This window comes from Danio aesculapii, chromosome 21 (assembly GCF_903798145.1).
Source record: "Danio aesculapii chromosome 21, fDanAes4.1, whole genome shotgun sequence".
NCBI classification, from domain to species: Eukaryota; Metazoa; Chordata; class Actinopteri; order Cypriniformes; family Danionidae; genus Danio; species Danio aesculapii.
The window spans coordinates 21,239,819-21,264,744 of NC_079455.1; the positions used below are offsets into that span (position 1 = coordinate 21,239,819).

The window sequence follows — 24,926 nt, forward strand, 5'->3', positions numbered from 1 at the left end:
TAAAGCGTAGATGCTATCCATGGGCTCTATCAAACAATGCAGTTGAACATTCTGTCCTGCCAAGGATCACTGACCACTTTTGCACAGGATTTTGTGTGCGTGTCCAGTGGGACTTTATGGTCACAGCTAAAGAATGTTTCCCTAACCGTTTAACTCTGAAAGTTTAGCGGAATCTCCTGGCAGTGGTGGCGGGGATACCTCTCTTTCTCTCAGCACTGGCAAGCTGTTGAATAGTTGGTTTTAACTGGGTCATTACTTCTCATGTTACCCAGGGTTTTCCGAGGAGCTGGCTCACCAGACCTTACTGAAGCCCACTGCTTCCAAACTTGACTTATAGCACACCTGGTTGTGCCTCCCTCTAATCCCTTCCCACTCTTCTCATATAGACCTTGCTGGTCAGAGGTCTGTTTCTTCGCTCACGTCAGAGCGGCAGCATTGGATTTCACTTCTCACTTGTAAGGATGTGGAATGAACAGAAGTCTCAGACCGTAGCTCAGTCGGGCCTTCATGTGGTATTGTTAAGATGTCTGAAGTTTCACTCGCACACTCACTGAGACGGATATTTAATACTTCACAGCTCTCTGTAACCCTGCCTTATTTAAGGGCATAATCCTCTCGCTCTAAAGAGTGCAGCGCCTCTGAGCTTTCACTCATCGTGACAGGAATACAACCTAATGGCTGCTTTCTGAACTTGAGTGTAATTAACACTGCCGCACACTCGTAGAGATGAGATTTGACTACAGATTTAAGGGTTCACATGATCTTTTTCCAATTACAAAAGGAGCATTTGGTGTCTTTTATGCGCTTTGGACCCTTCAGGTGCAAATGGAAACTATTCTAAGACACCTTTGTGCCACAAAAGACTGCGTGGTGTTGTAATAAACCAACAAAAAGTCGGTGAGTAAACAGTGCTAACTCACTGTAAAATATTTTGTAATCTGGTTAGAAATGTACATGACCACATTTGTAAGTTTATGCATTAATGTGTCCTAATGCATCCCAGAGAGAACAGGATCTACTGTAGCTTGCCGTTTAGTTTTTTCTCCACCAAATAGGCTTTAAAATCTTGCTCATGCCCATTTACACTAAGTGCAAAAAGCCTACATTTTCACTAAAACTGCCTTGCCTGTCAAATTTGGGATCAGATGACCAGAAATAATGTTAATATAAGTTGTAAACAAACACAAGTGGTTAGAGTTGTGGTTTTATATGTGCTCTTCCACTCTGAGATGTGTGCTGCCTGCGTAAACATTCATTCAAGCGATTTACTTCGATGGATGGAGATGGAAAGACATTTATTGATCTCAAGGGAAATTTTGTGTAAATAATTAAATTATTCATCAGTGGATCCACCTGGATGAAACCATTTATACGCTCTATCAAGATTTACATCTCAATGCTTCAGTCCAAATAGCTGCTGTCAAAGCTCTTCAAGCTTATTAAAAAGGCTAGATACATTTGCTGTTTTAATGCAGTCTGGTATAGAGGGATTCTGTGTGATGACGCTTTGCTTAATGTGGGAGTGTGACTAGCTGCACTTGACAGAGATGTAGTCACCCTTTGTTTTTAGCAAGACAAAGATTTTTTTCACTGTGTGTGTCTCACTGAGGTCATCAACTATCTCACAGTATGATCAAACTCAAATGAGTCACAGTAAAAAATTGTCACTTGCAAAACACTTAACCATTAACACTTTACTGTATGTGTAAACAGCCTGCGAGATGATGTAATGGGTAATGTTTAAGTTAATTTAAACTGATAGTGGTCAGAGGACATTTTATATGAATGATATTTAATTAAGTCATTGTGCATTTATCTTTTGTTCCCCACACAAACGTGAGTTATGAAAATTGGGGCTTAAAAATTATCACTGTATCATTTTTCATATCATTCAATATCGATAAATATTGAATATTTTTTAACAATTCATTTAGGAATTTTTTTTAATCACTTTTATTTTAATTGACCAACATTACTGAGGCAAAACGTTTTAATAGTCAAAAACAAAAATATTTAAACAAAATATCTAATCTCTTTATAATTAACGTGTGTTAAAGAGACTCTTAAACTTGATAAATAAAATGTTAAAATGTGTGCAATAATTAAGTGTAAATACTGAACAATCAAAGCAAACTATAAGGTAGATCAACGTCTGTAAGGTGTGAGTAGTAATCTCTGTAATCACTATAAATTATGATAATCAAGCCTGAGCTTTTAAGTAAAGGAACTAACCATCATTATTCAAATACAGACTGCAATATTACAAATTGTGAAGTTGAATGACTATATTACCCTTTGCTAAAAACTCTTTCTGAAGGGGTGCTAGTGGCTGGGATGCACAAGAAAAGAAACCAAAAAGCCACTCTGGCAACATCTGTACATCATTTTTATTTACTGTCTCCTTACTACTGGAAATGCAGGAGCTTTATGTGTGCGTCGTTCCAATACGTGATTTGTGCAAGTCGCGCACCTCCATTGGAAATGACTAACTTACATTTTAAGCTTATTGACATTGCTTTCAAGGCACGTGCTCAGGAGCCACAATTGAATAAAACTATAGCAATTCATACTAAATCTTTTTTTTTTCTCGATATTGACAATGGTGTTGATCAATAAATATTTATATCAATTTTATCACCCAACCCTAGTTTGCGGTTCTGAAATATCAAGAAAAATTAATTTTTCATCCATTCTTAGTTTATATTTTATGAAATCATCACTTAGTATTTGTAGTATTTTTTTATAATAGTCTATCTATTTGTATTAAATAGACAGTTCATCCAAAAAATAATATTCTGTCATATTTTACACAAGTTTCTTTATTCTGTTCAACACAAAATAAGAAATTTAGAAAAAATTTAAAACCAATATTTGTCTTTAAATATAATTTGTTTTGCCTACTTTGGAAGTCAATGTTTACAGTTTTTTTTGGTTTTCTTCAATTTCTTTTGTCTAACAGAAAAAAGAAACTTATGTTTATAACCACTAGAGGGAGAGTAAATCAGTCTATTTTCATTTTTGGGTGAGCTATTTATTTAAGTCATAAAAACTGCATACATGACTACATTCCATCTAAATTAATGTATTCATGCCACTGTATGAATTGACCACTAGTGGATTTCTACGCATGGCTCAGTTTGTGATCTGTCTCTCACTGGTTTGACTGTTTCTGTGCATCTGTATTTATTATTTACAAAAAGCAGGAAATATGCTCAGTCTGTGACAAATCTGTTAGCACCTTTTCTTACCAGAGGAGCCATCTTTACACATGACAGCAGAGAGACACACTTCTGCTAGTCGTTTATTCACTGATAGCACCAAAGTTTCTCATAATAGCAACAAGATGTGATGGATGTCTTATGTGTTTCAGCATCAGCAGTCTACAGCTGTCACTAAAACAAGAACATCCACTAATGCTTTTGTTCATCTCTTTCTCCATAGTTAACCCTCGCAGATGAGCAGACTGAAGTGACACGGAATGGCCTGGAGTCAAAAGAGCCTGTGTATTTGGTTCAGATCTATTGTCAGGTAAAGGTGTTTCTTGCATAATATTAATTTTGTTTATTCATGAGTCATAACACAAGATTCTCATGCATATGTTGTATTTATGAATTTCGGAATCTTAACAGTTTTATAATGCCTTGTTCCAGTTAATATGCCAGTGGTTTCTCACTAAAGGTAGAGATAATTTATGCACTTCAGTCTTCCCAGTTAAGCTAAAAATTTAAGTCATAAAATGGACCGTATTTTAAAGTGAGCTGTCCCTTTAAATCTTGTGTAGAATATAAGCAACTGGCTGCTTGTGCACTTGATTTGAGCGCTGGCAGCCTTGAAAACTCAGTGGAAAATATCTGGAGTCTGGGTTTTGTGTGTGGAAACCTCATTTTATCCTGGTGTGTGTGTGTCTGTTGTAAAGATATCCAAATCCACAGCACTGCTCCTGTGTGTTTAAAAAGAGAGAGAAAAAAGTTAACGACTGAGGGTGCATATTTGGCCAGGAGCCTCTTGAATGGACAGGGATCAGACATACAGCAAAAGCACTTTAGTTCCACTCTCATTGCTGCTCTTGCAAACAAATACAGTACTCAGACCCCTATGAAATGTGTTGGAAGCAGGAAGGTGTTTGTTTTTTTTTATTGATGCACAAGTACATCAGCATTTTTGAGGTATTTTCTCTCTGGTCTTCATTTGGGAAGATGGCAAATCAAACACATTGAGGTTTTCCATTTACTGTGGATATGGGCTTTGTGGCTTGGGGACTGAACAAAGGAAGGAAAAGTGTATATATTCCAAACGAAAGAGAAAAAATACTAAATAGTTATAAAAAAGGGTAGCATCATGAATTGATTTGAGCTTCATTAGAGTGGAAAATTGATCTATCATGTTAGTGTAATGAGAATAGAGTTCATTATTGTCTTGTCACATGCACAAGGGTCCGAAATGAATGTGTGCCTTATCTTTATCCTAGCGGCAAATACATTTTTATATAGTTTTAGTTTCTGTAGAACTTTTTAAAAGTTGATTTGCTGTGTGGTTACTAAAGAAACACTCAATGTTTTTTTGGAAATAGGCTCGTTTTACAAGTGACCTGGAGTTAAAAGAGTTGAGTTTATAAGTTTTTAATTAATTCAGCCAATCTCTTGGTCTGGCGGGAGCACTTTTAGCTTAGCTTAGCATAAATCACTGAATCAGATTAGACCATTAGCATCTCGCATTTAAAAAAAATTTATGATTAAATTATAAACTAAGACCAAAGGATTATGAAAAGATGCTATTTTCATGTTCCTGTGGCTAGGAACTATACTAATTTCAGCATAATCAGGGTCTTAAAGTATTAACAGTTGTTAAATCAATTTTGAGAAGGCCCTTCAAAGGTATTAAAAGGTCTTAATTGCGTCTTAAATTTTGTTCAAGCATTGTCCAAAGTGTTTGACTCCAAAAAAGCATAAATATATTTATTTGTCTCCTAATGTTAACAACTGCGTGCTCAATCTACACTATTGGTCCGGGCCAGGGTGCGTTCGGCCAAGCTCCTCTGTCCGGGTGATGTCACGTAATTTGCGACAAACGCAGGAAGGTTATGTGACGCTCTCCACATGTAGCGAAACCATAGAGCAAAACAAGTGATTTATTCTTTCAAGCTATGCTTCTTCTGAGCTTATCTGAGTTCTGTTGCATGGTTGTGCTTCATTAAAATAACTACAACTGTTTATTAACAACTGCTTATTAAGTTAAAGGTTTGATACTGATTAGAACTTGAAGTGGCAATGAGATCTTAAAATATTCTTAGAAGGTCTTTAAAGAGTCTTAAACAGATATTGAAATTACCTTTAGGATTGTGTATATACCCTGATAATAATCAAGGAACTTTGCTGCTGTACCATGGCTGCAGCAGGTGCAGTGATATTATGCAGTTCTAGATGGGAACTATTTTCATGTGATGCATAATATCATTGCACCTGCTGCAGCTACGGTACAGAAAGGTTCCTTGATTATTACGCCAGAATGAGACTGTAGTTCCTAGCATAGAAAATAGCAAAATTTCATTTACTGTCAGTGGGGCTGCAGGATATTGGAAAAATATGTACATATGTACGATATTTTTATTTTCTGCGATTGATATTGTGATATTCCACCAAATAACTTTTTAAAGCTTTATTTTGAAATAATTAATTCGTTAATATTGAATGAGAAGATTTTTTTTTAGAGTAGCGCGTCTGCTGAAAAATAATAGACTGATTATCAACATAGATAACGTACAGCAATGGTATAAATGAAGGAGTCTAACAGTATTCAGGTACAGTAATAAAATTATCAAACAAACAATGAAGTTGTATGGTCATCATTATATACATTATTAAATAGACCATTTTGAGGGATGTAAACAAAAACAATGGTCCCAATGTATTTCCTGTTTTACATTTTTAATTTCTGTAGCCACATATTGATAAAGTCATGATAGCTCTTTTAACATTAAGTTATGATAGAATTGCTTCTTGTTACAGTTATAAGATAGTTTGATAACAAGCAGGAAACATTCTTGGGCCAATGACATGATCCCATTGAAATGGTCTATAAAATACATTTTTAGTTAAAGCTACAAAATGCAATAATTCCTTGTGCCCAAAAGCTTTAAGCACAGTCACATGCCTTAAAACATGCACAACTAATAAGCTGTCACGTTTTTATACATAAACTGACTCTACAATTGTACCTGGTCAACTGTAATCCTGACTCCACATTACATATCCTGCGATGTCAATATTGCATGCTTACACATTGCAATATCAATGCTAAAACGATATATTGTGCAGCTCTAACTGTCAGTCTCAGTACACAATGTAATTGGTCTAAGCTTTAAATGGGAAAATTATCAAATGAATTTTGCCAAAAATGGTAAAAATCAAATGTTTAATTCTAGGCGACTTGTAAAATGAGCCTATTTTCAAAAACCAAAAAAAAATGCAGTGTTCCTTTAAGCATCATCTCAGTGCTTAAAATATCAAACCGTGTATACTAACTAGCAAACATGCATGTGCTGCAGTACAGAGTTTAATTAGAATGTCTGATTGGTTAACTGTGGGTCTGCAGCAGTGCACAATGTGGCCCAGTCAAGCTGCACAGCACTGTCAGGATGATTGATGCTTTGCACAGTGTAGCCACAAAGGCATTGGAGTAGAAGGGATCCAACATGCGAGGCAGGGATGAGAAGGTTAACATGCTGGGTTTATTCCCACACTCTTCTCCATAGGATCCCATCAGCATATTTGGTTTCATGTTCATTAACATCTTCAAATAGGGATTTCTCAGGTGCTTTATACAGCTGCTGATTCTCCTAACAAAGCTGCTTCCTGCTGTCAGACAGATTTACTGTGCAATTATGTAGATTTGAGAGATGTTTATGTGCTGATTAAGTTGATCAAATTTATCAGACACTATGGGCTCTATTTTAATGATTTAGGCGCAAAGTCTAAAACGCATGCCACAAAAGCTTTAAGGGCATGTCCGAATCCACTTTTGCCATTTTAAGCAAGGAAAAATATGGTGTGCACCCTGTGCTAATTCTCCTAATGAGTTTTAGGTGTGTTTTGAGCATGAAGTGCATCACACCAATCAGAGTCTCATCTCACATTCTCTTTAAGAGTCAGTTGCATCGCGCCATGGCGGGTTTGCTATTTACATAGTGGCATTTGCAAGTGGAAAAACTGAATGGACAAACTGAATGCTTCACTAGCTAGAAAACAGTTTAACAGACCATCTGCACGAGGATAAAGAATGAGCCTCCTCCATTCGGCATCTTTACTTTCTCTTTACTATACGTTTACTCTTTACTTCCTTTACTTCTGTGGACGCACTCCACTGAAGACATCCAGTAGCCTACATATTTAGTTTCATTTGTTAAGCACAAAGATTTCCTTCAAAACCATTTCTAAATTCAGTTCTAATTTCCAGCAAATTTATAAATGAACAATAATAATGAAGTGTGGTTATGTCCAGAGTTATATCCAAACACACGCCCTATTCTTATGTCTCATATGGTGACGCATACATCTCCAAAATCGCATAGGTGGACAAATCTAAACCTGTTTTTATTAAAACAAATATAAATATGTATATAATAAATAATACCGCTAATAATAATAACAACATTATACAAATGCAAATTGCCAAACTGTCATGAATAAACTGAAAAAAGCCCCCCGAACATGAAGGGATGGAGGTAGTTTATATATATATATATATATATATATATATATATATATATATATATATATATATATATATATATATATAGGGTTGCACTGGTCTGAAAATAGCAACAAATATTGCCAAACACATCTTGCGCCTTATTGCGCCAGGTGTATGATAGGGCCCAATGTCATTCAAAAGACCCAGGATGGATGATTTCTTTTGTTTTCTTTTTTTTAAGCAAAATTCCAATGAAAGCATTAATGTTGGTAGGTAAAATAAATTAAATTACAAATCGTTTTTAGTTTTGTGATCCTTTGGTTATTATTATTTTTTTAGAAAAAGCTTTGTACCATTAAAAATGTCATATTTAACGTATTGGATATGTTTATTGAGTTCTCGTTGAATAAAAGTTATTGTTGAGAAAGAATACATTTTCAAAGAAACGTATTGACCTCAAACTTCTGTGATGCAATGGTTTCTCTTTCATGCAACATTCCTTTATAATTTATTTCATATTAGCTGATAAAATCCAGAGCTTTTCTGCTTTAGCTCAGCCAGTGTTGTTTTCTGAACGCTAAACATATTTTTGTCATGATGCAATGCTGAAAAATCAGATCCAATCTCTCACCCCCACCCCTATCCCCCCACATTATGAATGACCCAGCGATACTTTTCCTTTCTGGAAGTTTTAAAATGAATTTAACAAAACATTGCATGGTAAATAAGGATTTGCCTATTTCAATTGTCCCTGATATAAGTAGATCCATTCATTCTTTTCTCAAAGCTTTGTATGCTGTTTATTTTCCCTCAAATAATCAGTTTTTCTATCAGGAAATGTAAAACTAATAAAAAAAAAAAAGGTTGTGTGGTCACTGTCCCTCTCCTCATGTCTTTGAATGCTGCTTTGTCTGGGATTAAACACACACAGCTGTGGTGTGACTGCTCTGAAGTGGCCTAGTGTGTGTGTGTGGTCACGGTGAAACTACTCTGGTCAGATGAGGTTTATTCAAGAACTGAGCCCTCATGTTTATTCTGCGAACCAAACATCATCACACTTTAATTTGTTTGTTTACCTTTTGAGTTACGGCCCTCTTTTACCTCCCTACAGGGACGAAGCTGGATCGTGAGACGAAGCTATGAAGATTTCCGAGTCTTGGACAAGCATCTCCATCTCTGCATCTATGACCGCCGCTTTTCCCAGCTCCCTGAGCTGCCCCGTTTCGACAGCCTGAGGGAGAGAGCGGAGGTAAGACCCCAAAACACCTCTCTTTTAGCACTCCCCTGTGGCCAATGAGCCATTATACGCACTTGCCTGAAAACGCAGAATGGTCAGACCTTTTATAACCAGTATACATGATGCTTATCCAGCAGGATGGCTCTCACAGAGCAGCTTTAGTCATCTGTAATGAGCGAGTGCACAGTGATGCTGGTTAACAGCACCTAATGGTGTCCCTTGATAGACCATCAAATGGATATCCCTGTAGTGTTTAAAAAAAAAAAAAGTAACTCTTCTCCGGCTGTGTTGGGCATACCTAGCATTTGTTTTCCAGGGGAGTATGCTTGAACTGTGGCATATTTATACAGCTGAATTGATCTGCTTTGAAGTTGGAGTGGCTGACAATGCTGCCCATTATGTTTTACAGTAATGGAAGTCTCTCTGAGCTGCTAAGTGGAAGCTTCCATGAGGGTTTTCTGTGCAATTGGGCGCTTTGAGCTTCTCAGTGCTAGAAAACAGCTCTCAGGTCGTGTTTCACCAATTGGGTTGTGTAGGTTTATTTGGAGAGAGGCAATTTAGAGGTGTTGGTGAATCTTGAAAAGAGAACTCGATATAACAAGTCTTGTGATGATCTTAAAAGGTTAACTGGCTCTGATTTATAGGAACAAACACCTCAAAGGACAGCCTCATTACAAGGCTTGCATGTGCATTAAACGTGTTGGATCTCACACAAATAAGCTTCATTAGAACATGAGTACAACGCAGCAATAACTCAAGAAGCTCTTTGTGTCATTTAACTCTGTTTACTATTGTTCTTTAGTGTAGAGGGTTTTCTCAAATTCTGGAGGATCATAAAGCAGAATTAAACAAAAGATCAAGCAGTTGTCTTCATGGTCTTTTTTTACATTTATGCTTCTTTATTAGCCCCAGTTGGCCTTAATATTACATTTTGGTGAGTCTGTGCCAGCATATATCTGGGAAAGGAATTGACAGGAGGGTGGATCCTGAGACATGCTCAGATGAAACAGATCCCTTCAGTGCCTTTTGGATCGCGATTACACTCCTGTGGGCCTTCATTGGCACAGATCATTGGCACAGCTCTAGCTCCTCCTATGTTCTCTCACAGACTGTTTGGCTATCTACCAGTCACCAAATCACTTTTTGTGTTGTATTTTACTATGTATACACTATACGGCATCAAACCTTATAATTAGAATTAGGAAAGTTTAAGGTTAAACAAAACTGAAGATTCTTTTTTTTAAAAAATAATGTTTTCATGGTTATTTTAATACATTCTTGTTGAGTAAAAGTATTAATTTTGTTTTGAATACCTTTTGGTATGTGTATATTAGAGATGTTACGATCAGGATTTTTGCAGCCGATACAGAGTACCAATTCTTTGTCATGGTGATCGGTCGATACGGAGTACCGATTCTAATGCTTTAGGCTTTATAATTCATTCTGCACATTTTCACTATAAGTGGGATACTTATCCAAGTGTGATACGGTTCGGTACGCTTTTTTTTGGCCATTTCTACTGTCAAAAGGTACCAAAAAGCAAACCATACTGTGCCGCTTTTTGGGTACCTTTTGCACCTAGCATGAAAAAAGGGTACCAAAAGGCGGAGCTAGACTTGCATCTGAACGGTATTGATTTACAGAGAAACGTCAATCGCACATACACAAGCAGGAGAATGAAAACCAAGAAGCCGCCATTATTAAATACACAGCCGAGACATTACATTGTAATACTACACCACGGTTGACCAGAGCTCAAACAAACCTTTTCGTCATGATGAACAGCCACAAAGCCAAGAAGAAGAAAATCTGCCGTTTCACTTTCTCCAGGGAGCTTGCGATCACGTCTATATTTGAAATGGCGAACTTCTCAAGCTGATGATAAAAACGTGTCATGATTATTGAAATGCTTCTGACATCCGATCCTTTCAGAAACGGACAAACGTGAGAGAACAAAGGAGAAGCCGGAAAAAACAAAGGAAACAAAGCAAATGATTCTTTTAGCAACCTAAATCATGAACAAACTGCCATGTTTAACTATTATCATCACCTTTTGGACTATTATGAACCTGGAATGACGGAATTACTTTCTAACAGAGATTGCATGTGCTGGTGAAGATTAAAATACAGATGAGAGGTTTGCACTGACTGTGAGCTATATTTTGTGTTGTTTTTAAACCCAAATAATGACTTAATGTATGCTGTGTGTAGTTTTTCTGTAAGTGGTAACATATCAGAGACTGTAAGGATCTGTATGTGTTCATATATGTTGCATTTATTTATTTATTTTATATAATGGCAGACGTTACAGTAGGTTATTTCGCACTGTCATTGATCTGCAATTATGATCATATCATGTTAATGGAAAGGTTAGTTATGCACATGTATTTATGTGTATAAAGCATCTGTTTTGTGAGAAGTGCTTCTCATGTTATGTGAACCGTACAGTTTTACTTTGACATTTGTTCAAGCGAGAATGACGTCGATTGAAACTTTGTCGTACACCACACCCACTAAAAGAGTACCATTGGTACCCCTTTAGCAGTGGAAACGCAAGCCTGATAAAGTTGACCCGTACCGTACTGTACTGTACCAGTCAGTGTAAACGGGCCATTAGGGGGAGATCTCGCCTTACCTAAGAGAATTAATTAAGGATGTTGCATATAATGCCCTAAACATGTTTATTATAAGCAGTAAGTGTGAACATGTCATGGCCAGAAGCAGATTGACAGAAAATAATATAACACTGATATAAAAATCGGTAACAAAAATGACAAAAAATGCAATTTGGAAACATTGCAAATGATGAAAGAATAATTCAACACGTCTCAATTAATGAAAAGGATTGAGCACATATTTGATGCATAAGAAGTTAATGTACACCTATAAATCTAATATAATACTTCTTTACTAAAATTAAAAGGCCTATAAACTAGTGGTTATTGCAAAAAGTATATTACTACGAAGTTATGTTATTAACTATTCATAAAAAAAAGAAGTTTTATTTATCCAATAATTCCAGCCAGCTTTTAGTGAACTTACAATATTATCAAAAACACAGAACTTTCAGATGTTATATGTAAAAATACCTAAGTGCATGCAAGACCATTCAAATATTTTGCTCATCACCAACTATTGACAGCAGATCTGTCATCTTTACTGCTCTATTCATTTAACCTAAGAAATGTAATGCTTAGAACATTACTGTGCCTCTCGCGATCTGTTCTTTTGCTCGTTCACTCTCATTACCATAATTTTCAGGTATTTTACCTCATTTTTGAGGAAGCCGGAATGAATATGTGGGAGACTCCCAGAGCTTCCGGGAGAGGTCATAAAGTTGGTTAAGACACTAGATAGAGGTGATCGCTCAAAAAACTGGAAATACAACGGCTGCCCTTGCAACAAAGAGAGGATCACTCGCGCGCGTCGTGCCAATAGACTGTATAAACAGGTTGCACCGCATCTGTATATATTTTAGCTGTTGTGACATGAGCGCATCAGTCGCTCATGCCTCCACACATCGTTTAACTCCTCAAGTGCTGTGGCTGATGTAGGTTGTGCAGACTTCCTCTGCAATCCGTTCATGGAATCGGCCAGATTGAAGAGTACCGATCACATCATGAAAATGTGATTATTGGCCGGTACCGATCTTTGGCCGATTGTTCAGAACATCCCTTGTGTGTATTGTACATTAAATTTAGAGAAAAACAAACTAACTCTATTTTAAACTATTTAAGTTTAAGTTTTTATATAACGAAGAACTGAATCCTTTTTAACTTAAAATTTGCTTTTAATATAAAGCAAAATTAAGGTAATAATAACAAAAAAAATTTAATAAATAATAGTATAATAATAATAATAATCTTTTCAAAGTTGAATTGCGTTTGTTTTCTAATCTTGTTTATTGTCATAGAAGTATTTAAAGAAACTTGCATGGCGCTACATGAAACAATATTATTCCATGTGGGTGTATGATGTAAATAAGTGGAAACTACACATTAAAGTGCATCTAAAAACAGAGAGACAGAAACATTCATTTAGTAAAGATGTTTTGACTTCTCTTGTCTGTATTTAGCATATAGCTTTTGTTGTGCATTATAAATACATTCAGTGTTGTATTATGGCTGAGGACAAATGATGTAGACAAAACTGGGATGTGGAGCTCTTTATTTCTTCTAGACAATCATAAACCGAGAGTAAACCCGCATGCTGACATTTTATAGAGCAACTTTACCTTCAATTAGTTCTGGAGGCTGAGATTTAAGAAATGCTCTCTTTAATTTCCTCTGCCTAAAAAATCATTTGTAAAACACACACTTCTGAATTTGAATGCATTACCACAGTAAGAAAAAAATAGTAAACTCTTCTTTCTGACAAGCTTATATCCTTCTGTTTTTCACTAAGGAAGTAATTATTAAACCTACTCTTTCTTTTTAGATTGAGCTGTATGTAATGTGGTTTAAATGGGATGTAAATTTTTAGAAAGATGTGCGTGGTTGAGCTCTTTTATTAGACTGATCTTTTGAGCTGTATAAATATGAGACCGCTCCACCACTCCTCTTTCTGCTATATTGGATTTTATGCAAGCTGGTTGTGTGTAAGTATAATCCAGATCATTTTATCTCCGAGTGCAAGTCCAGGTCATTTAAAGTAACCCCAGTCAACAAGCATACGCTAAAACAATAACACACTGTTGAGCCACAAATAAATGCATACTGCGGCAGTCACTGAAGACACTTCTCCTTTAGGGTTTCTATAAAAAAATGCACATCTGGTCAAAGTTATTAGTTTTACATTTTGAAAATAGTTTTTATTTTGATACTTTTTAAATTAGCTTCTTTTCTTTTTAGTTTAGTTTTAGTCTTTTCATCAATGGCTTTGTTAGTTTATTTACCTTTTTGTTTTGTTAACACATTTATTTTTATTTTCTATGTATTTACTTTTACTAACTTTCAACAGCTTTGTTTATTTATTTATTTTTTTTAGGTTTTTATTTTATTTCAGTTAACTTTTTTTGACCCATAGTTTTAGTTTTAGTTTTCATTAACTAAAATTCCATTGCATTCAGTTAGTGTTGATAGTAGGGCTGCACGATTCTGGTTAAAATGTGAATCACGATTTTTGTTTGCTTAAAATCAAGATCACGATAATAAATAAAGGGTAATATGAGTAGGCTATTATTATTGATATTTTTAAACATATGGTAAAATAATAATAATAATAATAATAATAATAATAATAGGCCTATGTGTATGTCTACTGTTGGTTAAAATGCAAAGTTTTGGATAGTCATTATGGTGGACTTGAACAGACGTTCAATATGTCCTGTTAGTTAATTCACAGTAAAATGATGACATCAGAATATAACTATTCATAATTCTAAAGTTGAATTATTATGTTTGGGACATATGCTTGTCATTGGTCATTGACTGCATTATTAGACTATTTGTTTTCACTGGTAAAATGAGTCATTTGTCATTATCTGATTGCATTATATTTATCATTATATAGGTTAATTATACTGACACAGTAAACATTTATTCTCATGCACAACACTTTGTGTTAGCTATGAAAGAAAAAACCTATCAAATGCTTGTCGTAATCATAACTGTAAAATGCAATATGATCGTTTAAATGATGTGCGCGCCGGTGCAACAAACTGAACGTTATTTACAACTTTATTACTTGCTTTTCACAGCATATGCAGGTTCTGTTCACTAAAGTTGGCGTGATTAATAAAGTTGTAAATAAGGTTTAGATTGTTGCACAGAGTGATCACGCGGGAAGAATGATTTGCATGCATGCAATGTATGCCATGTATGCCATGTATGTATGTATGTATGTATGTATGCATGTATGCATGTGTGCTTGTATGTTTGTTTGTTTGTTTGTTTGTCAATGTGACTGCAGCCATGAGCCGCACTCGGCAGTGAAAGTGAAACTGAAAGCACGCACATAATTTAAAAGATCATATTGCATTTATGTTTACGGCAAGCATTGGATGTTTTTTCTTTCATAGTGAACACAACAAAGTGTTGTGCATGAAAATAAATGTTTATTGGGTCTGTGTAACCACTCTAGCCTGTTGAATATAATGCAAGAGTTGAATCTGATACTGACAAATGTCTCATTTTATCAGTGAAAAAATAGTCTAATAATGCTGTCAATGACAAATGACAAGCAAACATAATTCAATTTTAGAATTATGAATAGTTGTATTCCAATGTCATCACTTTACTGTGAATTAACAACCAGGACATATAAAAAGTCTGTTCACATTCCATGTCAAAATACATAATTTAGCATTTTAACCAACAGTAGATCTATACATAGGCCCAATATTATTGTTCATTTACCATATACGTTTAAGAAATAACAATAGCCTACTCATATTAACCTTTATTTTACATCTACAGAATCGTGAAAAAATCATGATCTTGATTTTAAGCAAAAAAATAAAGAAATATAAAAATCACGATTCTCATTTTAGCCAGAATCGTGCAGCCCTACTTGTGTTCAGTGTGCCAACAAACAGTATAGCGAAACTGTCCCAAGTTCAAGTCCTGACTTGCGCAACTGTCATGATCTATTCTCCCCAGTTTACTTCCTGTCAAATTTTTGGCCTATCATTAAAACAAAATGTCAAAAATAAATAAAAATGTAAAAGCATTCTTGATGGAAATAGAAATTCTGCATTTGCTATGTCAAAAAACTAAACTGTTACGAAACCGAAAGCTGCATTCCATAAACCTACCCTGCAATTTTGTAATGAGAAAGTAGACAAACTCAAAACATTCCTTCTACAGTTTATATGAGCTTTCACAAAACCCTTGTTAAAATACTCTGTATTTATAGAATTACCCCTTGGAAGTTATCATGCTTACTTAACTCTCCTTCTTTCCCTTTCCTTTTCCAACAGGCAGTTTCCCAGATGCTGATGGCTTACCTCTCCCGTCTCTCAGCCATCGCTGATAACAAGATCAATTGTGGGCCGGCCCTCACGTGGATGGAGGTACTGATTTTAATGTCATTTGGGCAGAGAGCTGATTGCGCGCTGATTATTCACTTAAATAATCAGTAAGGATAGGAACGTATATTCAATGTTGCCATTAGCCAAGGTGTCACAGGAATCTCTTCTCTTTAGGTTGACAACAAAGGGAATCATTTGCTGGTGCATGAAGAATCGTCTATAAATGTTCCTGCCATTGCAGCGGCCCACGTGATCAAGCGCTACATCGCACAGGCAGCTGATGAGCTGTCATTTGAGGTGACAGAGATAAAAATGAAGAGCTATTTATGCAGGATTGAAGATCTGTGATTGCCATACTAACAATGATTGTTTTGTGAGGAGTGTCCTTGATGAATTTCTCTCTCTCTCTCAGGTGGGGGATATTGTTTCTGTCATAGACATGCCACCCAAAGAGGACACCACCTGGTGGAGGGGAAAACATGGTTTCCAGGTTTGTTCCATGTGATTTAGCGCCTTACTTTAAGTGTGCATGGCAGATTCTGGAATTGCAGGTATAAGCCCCCTGGAGCAAGTGACGATTAAAGGCTTTCACTGTGATCATAATAAGTCTAGTCTGCAATAAAGGCTGAACCTAGAAAATGCAGTGTTGCCAGCTCAGGTCTTTTATCACTTGGCTGCTATAAAGGATCTAGCAGTGTTGCTTAAAAACAAATTGAAACCAGTATATTAATAAAACAACAATGTAATTGGATTTTTTTGTGTGCGTGTTGATATAAATAGGTTTAAAATATTTGTTTTAAATAAGAGGAAAGCTAATAATAATTAATATAAAGAAATAAGTAAATTCAAAAGAGTTTTCAAAAGAAAAGTACATGTAATAATCTAATCATAAAATAAAACAAATTAAAATGCAAGAAATACATTTCAATTGAGAATAATGCCTGTAAATGAAATATTTTATCTGTTAAACATCAAGGAAAACCACCAAAAAACTGTCAAGGCAGTCATCTTAACTGTTTTTACGTTTTGTAATTTAATAATTTTGTTAAAAGCTATAAACTGTAGTACCCTGATATTTCATTCTAACGGTCTTAAAAAGTATTAAAAGTTGATTAACCAATTTAGAGAAATTAAGGCCCTTAAAAAGTCTTAAATGCTGTTACAAGGTATTAAATGTTGCATCATTTTTGATTATACAGTTGTATAATTATAGTTGAATGCTAAAGTTTGAAGTTTTGGGGTACTGTGTAGTTTATAAAATCGATAAAATCCTGCTATATGTGATGTCACATTGGATTGTTTACTGAAGTAACCCAGGCAGCACCATTATTTCTGCTGTTTTATAGGCAGATCAACCTTCTGGATTTACATTTTTATAAAGTAAATTAATAATGTTTTAGTTTAGGATTTTTTTTACAATCAGTATTTAGTGAATATATTTAAATTGTTGCCAATGTTACCGGTTGAGGTCTTCAAATGTATGGAAAGAGTCTTCAAAAGGTCTTAAAAGATATTGAATTTTACTCTCTGATTCCTGCATATACCCTGAATAAAAAATAAGTTCTTCTGATTATTTCTATCTATGTCCATAACAGTGAAATTGACCTCATGCATTGCAGCGTCTACTACTTTTTGCCGTGCTTTTGAATATGCGTGCCTCTTTTCTAGCAACTTTCTAGCGAAAAACATAACTTCCTGATATCAAAACATAACTTGACTTCAGACATGTCTTTCAAAACAACGTTCTCTGGGATGTCAAACATTGTTGTTCCACTTGCTAGACAAAGTTAGGTAAACATCTTCATGGGCAGACTAGTAACTCGTACACAATTATAGACTATATTACAAAAATTATCATATTTGTAGGGTATTGCATCATAAATTATGACAACAGACAATCAGAGCTTAATTCTAATATCTCTATAAGTTTCAATGTAAATATAAAGTGACATATATCCAGTTCCTGTGTTAAATTGTTTAAAATGCACACCCAAGTTGGTAATGTGGTAAGGATGAACTGCTCAGAATGTTTATCAGCCAATCAGGATCATGCATTCAGCAGCCCTTTGTTATAAAAGGATATTCTGCATTGAAAATAATGCTAACTTGTTATCAGAATACATGTATACATATGAAATGATCCAATTCAGTTTGATAGCAGACTTCGGCTTGTTGCCCTATGCGCATGGGTACACCGATTTACTCATGAGTTACTTCATATTCTGCCGACCTGCCAACCCGTTTTCTCTCATTGCCCCACAAGCATATGGCCAGTGTTGCCATCTTTGTTTAGCCCTATTGCACACACTCCTCTGGCATGTTATGGCATTTCTGGGTCTCCACTGACTCACTGCTAGGGCCCATGCAGTGAGAAGGGCGCATGTTGGCAGATGTGTGCGGTCTCCATCAGGGGGCAGTCTGACGCTGAGCTCTGGCAGCTGGGTCAGGTATCCACTATCCAGCATCTGTCTGGATGGAGGATGAGCGCACCGCTCTGCCAGCTGTCATTATGATATTCAGCACACTCTGGTGTCAGCAGGGTCTCGGGGAATGTCAGAAACAAATCAGGGAAAGTTTGGGCTTAGCTCTAGGTCTGAGATGTTTGAGAAAGTCAAGGTTATACTTAAAGACATGGCTAATGTTTTCTGCAGAATAAGCTTGTGACAATAAAAATAAACTTTTGAAACCGATCAAGATAAATTCATATTTGTAAATGATCTGCAATTGGTTTGTAGATTAAATAATGATAAAATCTGTTTAAAAGTTGTGCTAGTTTAGCCTAGTGAGTTTGTTTATGTTTGTGCCTGAAAGACTACTGAGCTTTTGAATCTTCGTTTAAGTTTACAAGGTGGACATCTCTTGGAATGTGTAGAAAAGGCTTAGTCGTTACTGTTTTCAAAGATTTTTTAATTGATATAAACCTGGTTGTCATTTGAGTACATTTAGATTCAGTTTTAGCTCAAAATAAAAATCTCTGTGGCAGGACTAGACCAAAAAAGTGAATTTTTGTTTTCACTTCTTAATTACTAGATATGACTAATTAAATAGCATTCACTTATTGGACAGCAACAATATATATGCAGAAAAAGTATAGACCATTTCAGTGTGGGCATTTCATCGGTCCATGAACATTTCCTGCTTGTTATCAAACTATTTCATAACTGTAATGAGGCAATTCAATCATAACTTAGTTAAAAAGGTTTCATAACATTATCAATATGTTGGCCTTTTTTGATTCTTGAGAGCTATAAAAATTAAAAATGTAAAACAGGAAATACATTGCGACCATTGTTTTTGTTTACATTCCTCAAAATGGTCTATAATGGAAAATATAAAAAGAATTCAATGAAAAAATGTAAGCATTTTCCTTATTTCAGTAATTTATGTATTTCAGCATTTGTTTTTTTCTGTATTATTAAATAATTGCAGCCTTGAGCATAAGAGACCTCTTTAATCAGAATAAATTATTCTCAGCTGTTTTAGATGATTAAAATATTATTCTAGATGTGTCGATGCAGCACATGAAAGCTTTTTGCAAATAATAAATCCCTGTTTCCACTGTGGTGTACACTTCTTGATCACTACAAAATATATGCACATAACCAAACAAGATTCGGCTGTTTTTAAAAAATGTTTTTAAAAACCTAGCTTTGATTATGGCTGGGTGATTTGGCCTAAAATCTAAATCTTGATTGATTGAACATTAACTCAATTAATGAACGATGATTATATTTTTTATTTAATTTTTTTGCCCTTCACTGACAAGGTTTTGTACAGTAAATATGCTCACATATTACAAATGAGATATTTTTGAATGTACGGTGGATTACTTAATTTTAAAATATTTTAAAGAAACACACACTATCTACTATCTATGATTTATTGAACATCAACGTTGAACAACTGAAACTAAAACACACATTGCCTAAAAAAGCAGTCAAATTAGAACTAGGGAAAGTAATTGAAAATTGATTTTATCTGGAAAAATTCGATCAATTATAGGTTCTGAATGTCAATTTCGATTTACTTTTCGATTAATCACCCAGCCCTAGCTATGGTTACAAGACACAACATTCATGTCTAATATAGGGCTGCAACTAACGGTTATTTTAATAATCAATTAATCTGTTGGTTATTTTTTCGGATAAAAAAAAAGAAACTTAAAAAAAAGAAACTTCTTAAACATCCCTGAGCTTTTATAATAAAAATAATAAAAATAAACTAACTTAGTAGTTTTGTCCTGTTTTCAATCCAAACATCTAAAAAAATCTTGAATCAAGAGACATACTAGACACATGAAATAGCATAAGAAATTGTCTTGTTTTCTGAAAAAAAACACCTCAAAATTAAGTGATTGTTTGCTTAAAACAAGCAAAATTATTTGCCAATGAGGTCTTAATGAGACGATCTCAAACAGAAGTTTTAAGCATCAATTAATTTTCTCATGCCATTTTCTGGTCTAGTTTTAATTTAAGATTTTTTTAAATATTTGGACTGAAAATGAGACGAAATTACTAAGTAAGAAAAGCTATTTTTGCAGTGCCGCTATACATAACAACAGATGGAAAAATGAATGATCCAAAAAAGGCAAGTGAATAAAAACGTGTCTTTAGCCTTGCAATGCAAAGTGCAAAGTAATTCTACCATCGCTGCTTTACTATTGTCATTAACTCTTTCACTGGTGAGTTTAAAAGATTCTATCTGGCCCTGGGAGTGAGTTTTGTTTGGCGATCTGTATTTTAGAGCGTTCACTCTTAATGTTTCCGTGGTGACGTGTCTTGTTTGTCACGTGACACACCGCAACCACAATAGCGCTGTATGACAGATATATCCCTTTTATTATGCTTTTCACTGTTTAATACAAAATATTCACACACTTGCTCATGTTATCTCATATTCCAATTCACAAAAACATGTAAATGAGTGTTTTATTTTTTTTTTTTTCGTTTTTTTTTTAAGACGCATAAATGATCTTCATCGTGATCCATGACGTGAGATGGGCATTGCCATCTTTACGTGCGTCCGGTCGTATGCCTCATTCATAAATCAAAACACACAGCATTCAGCACGTAAATTCATCAGTTACTTCCAAAATGCATGCAAGCAAGTGGCTGGCCAGCTGGGAGAAGAATAGATTGAACTTTATTGTTACTTTCACTACATGTATCTGATATGAATAATACACATCGGCAAATTATATTTGACTGGATTGTTAGACTTCCATAGACTTTTTTGTGTGTTTTACAAACTCTAAATGTATTGTTTTACTAGTACTTGTGTGTATTTACAACTCTAAAACATAAAATAAGCATTGGGTGGTTAAAAACACTGCGTAATTGTGATATGACACGTCTTTCTCTGGCTCAGCGCCAACCAATGAGCCATTTTGAATTTTTAATGTTATGCTGCTTTAGTTTATTTAGTTCGAAATGCCCCCACACCTTGGATGACTAGGGTCGCACAGATTTCTCTGCCTTCGCCATGTATCTTTCCTCTAATGTTACCTCCGCTCTTTTTTTGCTCTGTCCTGTCTATGAGGCGCTGGACTCTGCTGGCATCAGTGCGCGGCAGTGCATTCGCTCCGCTCCGCACTCAAAGTTTTTTAATAATCAAATGTCTCCACGTCGATTGTGAATGAATTATGAAATCCGTTGCCAACGCTTTTAGTAATCGATTTTAATCGATTCGTTGTTGCAGCCCTAATCTAATACCAGATATTTTCCTGTATTGTCTATCCAAATGTTTTCTAATCTCTCTTTTTCTTCCTTTGTTGTTTGAATGTACAAACATTTTTTTAACATATTAACACACTGTAATACAATACTGACATAACTATTAAAGCTATTCCGTGAATGCAAATAAGTGCAGGATGCAGAAGTGGTATGATGAAGCTCTGGCATGCCTGTCTCCGTGAAGAGATGGCGCTTTTTTCAAACCTTCTCTTCCATCCACAGGTTGGCTTCTTTCCCAGCGAGTGTGTGGAGCTGATAAACGACAAGGTCCCACAGTCTGTCACCAACTCTGTGCCAAAACCAGGTACCACAAAACACACTCGCGCATACCTCAAATCCAGCAGGGACAGCTCATCAGTTCCTCTGCGCACGTCTGTATTAACCATCCCATAACAGCTTACTCGCATTGCAAGGCATTACAAACAGCAGCAGCCCAGCAAACATCAGCATACGAGCACAAGGTCACGATTGCTGTTCATAAGCATTCAGATTACGCCCAAGGCTGTCAGGTCTTTGAAAAGATGCAGATTTTTAAAGGGTAGCGTGTTACTCGGGTGTAATCATGTTTGAGTGGATGGGAACAATGTAGACAAGAAGTGATGTGTTGAATCAGCCGTGGATTGAGTCTTTGGTGTTTGTGTGCATGCGCGTGTACTTGAGTGAACAGGTGCAGGCTGAAGCCTCTGGGTCCTGTTGTGTGAATTGCAGATCTTCAAACCTCCATGAAGAGAAGTCTGCAAGGCTGCTACTTGATGTTTTGGAGGAAATCGTCCTTGCAGGAAGGGCACAGCTGCTTTTTTAAAAAGTGTCACTTCAGATTTTCAAATTGGCTGTGAGGCATTTAAGGTTTTCGAATCTTGAAACGCATCGTCAAACATGCTGCATGGGAACTTTGTGGTTCACTCCCAGGCTACATTCTGTTTTTCTCCACCCTCCGCACATAGGAACCCTTTGACCCTCTTCATTTCATAGTTGAATGTGTTTGCTTTTCCTCATTTCATTCCTAATGTTTTATTGGAGCCAGTGAATATGCCTTTATACATCGCACACTGGTACAGCATTGTGTGGTTTATTCCCTCATATTTACACAACATCTCACGGGCTTTGCACCGGAACGTCTAAAGAAACCATTTGATTAATAGACATCTCAAATGGACTGTTGCTCGCTTTCACAACCCTAACAAGAGTAATACATTTAGTCATATTTGGAGTGGCCGTGAAAGCATGTGGACAGCTTTATAAGGGGTCAGTTTACATCATAACTTGGACTAACTGGCTTGCCAAGCACTCTAGAGAGGTATCAATCACCTCCAGACGTTTTTGTTTGGTTTTGGCTGTATTGCGTATCCAGTCAATACTTATTGGCATCCGCTGAGAGGTGAATCATCATCATCATGAGTCATCCAAATGATCAGAAATCAGAATGGCTTGCAGTGGGTCGTGGGAAGACTCTATCATAGATCTTGTCCTTTGAGGGTGAAATTGCAATCAGCCCTGAAAAAAGAGCCTGGGGTTCTTGTGCATAATTGCAGCAGTGTTTTTTTTTTGTTTATATTTTAGAGCATTGCAAGAAAATAATGAGGTATATGGTGCACATGACACTACAGAAGGGTTTTGTTGTAGTTTAGCTGCATTTTTACTGCTTGTACTCTGGTACATGTTTGGAATGTATGTTGCGTTGCTTTGCATTTATTGCATGCATGTGTGATGTGTTATTTAACCATGCTTCCTCCACTGCTCCCTCAGCGTCCCCCTGCTCTGGTCTGCGGCCGGCATCCTGGAGTCTGTTCCCACCCTGTGCGTGCTGGTATATTCACCCCAACGCCTCCCTTTTTTGCTCAAGATAAAAATTCTGTCATCTTGCTCACACCTTCATGCCATTATAAACACGTGTGGCTTTTACATTCTCTTTAACATGGAATGTGTGGAACTATTTAATTTATTGGTCACCCTTTATTTTGATGGTCCGTTGAATTAAAGGTACATTGCATCTACATGTCAACTAATTCTCATTAGACTATAAGTAGACTGTTAGCTTGGGGTTAGGGTTAGTGTAAGTTCACATGTACTTGCAAAGTTTTTTATAGTCAGTTAAATATCTGCTTAGCAGCAGTATCAACGGATATTAAGCAGACAGTCTAATAATACTCAAACGGACCATAAAAATAAAGTGTTACTAATTTATCTATTGTTTGGTCTTGTATGGTTGCCTAATTGTATAAAATTGTTATGCTTAATGTTTTGAACTAGACATTTGTTTATTGTACTTTGGATACTATTGTTTATTTATTTATTTATTGCATTTATTTATTTTTACCATGGCAGGCACTGGTTAGTTTATAAGAAAACCAGCAGTGTTGAATTTATTTTCCATGGCATATGGATTATTATTTTTATTTTTTTTTTTTCAGGGTATCTGCGGGGGCTTAAAGTCTTAATGTCTTAAATCTCAAAAACGAAAATTCTGGCCTTAAAGTTTTAAATCTACTGAAATATTGTTTTGTATGTCTTAAATCTTTTTTTTTTTAACACGTCTTTATTTTCCTTTGTTTATGTATAGCTATACCCAATCTGGCCATTAACACCCATACAATCACCAACAATCCATCTCAATAAAACATTTTATTTGAGAAAAAAAAAAGAAGTTATTTTTAACTTTATATACCATAATGGTTTAATTATTTTCCTGACCTGTATTTATTATTATTATTATTATTATTATTATTATTATTATTATTATTATTGTTGTTGTTGTTGTTGTTGTTGTTGGTGTTGTATTAAATGTATTTAATTCTAATCAGTTTTTGATAGGGCAAGTGAAAATCCTTTACAATATTTGGATTTGTAGCCCTGGACAACTCTAAAATTTTATTCATAATAGTCTTAAAAATGTTTTAAATTTAACTTGGTGAAACCTGCAGAACCCGTTTTTGGTTTGGTTTGGCTTGTTTTGTTTTTTTCTCTCTCTTCTGGTTTGGCTTGGTGCGTATCTTTCCAGAAGAAAGTCATACTAGTTTCAAGTGGCATGAAGCAGAGTAAATGATGACCGTTTAATATTGTTCACTGTCCCTTTAAACACAGACATAGCTCTAGTCACCTTAGTTATAGGTCCTTTCTGTCTCCTGCTTCTCTTTCTCTCACGCACACATTGTATCTTTGTTTTATTACACTTTCACCCTGCATGCATCAGTTGTCCTTTGGCAGTATCATAAAACAGTGTTTCTCTTGTATTTTAGCTTAGTGCACTCTTATCCACGATAGACTAGTGCTTGTCTTCTTGTGCATTTTACTGCACCAG

At 35.6% G+C, this 24,926-nt stretch overlaps 1 protein-coding gene across 4 annotated transcripts in view; it reads left to right on the top strand.

The window, feature by feature from the left end:
* arhgap32b (Rho GTPase activating protein 32b) overlaps nt 1-24,926 on the top strand; it is a 141,776-nt gene that overhangs the window by 91,441 nt on the left and 25,409 nt on the right. For 2 of the 4 annotated variants that reach the window (XM_056447032.1, XM_056447035.1), the window contains 7 exons: nt 3,442-3,528; nt 8,801-8,938; nt 15,846-15,938; nt 16,071-16,193; nt 16,309-16,386; nt 21,851-21,932; nt 23,375-23,425. In XM_056447032.1, coding sequence (XP_056303007.1) covers nt 3,442-3,528; nt 8,801-8,938; nt 15,846-15,938; nt 16,071-16,193; nt 16,309-16,386; nt 21,851-21,932; nt 23,375-23,425 — 652 coding nt within the window. The remainder of the gene's footprint in view (nt 1-3,441; nt 3,529-8,800; nt 8,939-15,845; nt 15,939-16,070; nt 16,194-16,308; nt 16,387-21,850; nt 21,933-23,374; nt 23,426-24,926) is intronic. The other 2 variants (XM_056447033.1, XM_056447034.1) reach the window with 1 other exon arrangement.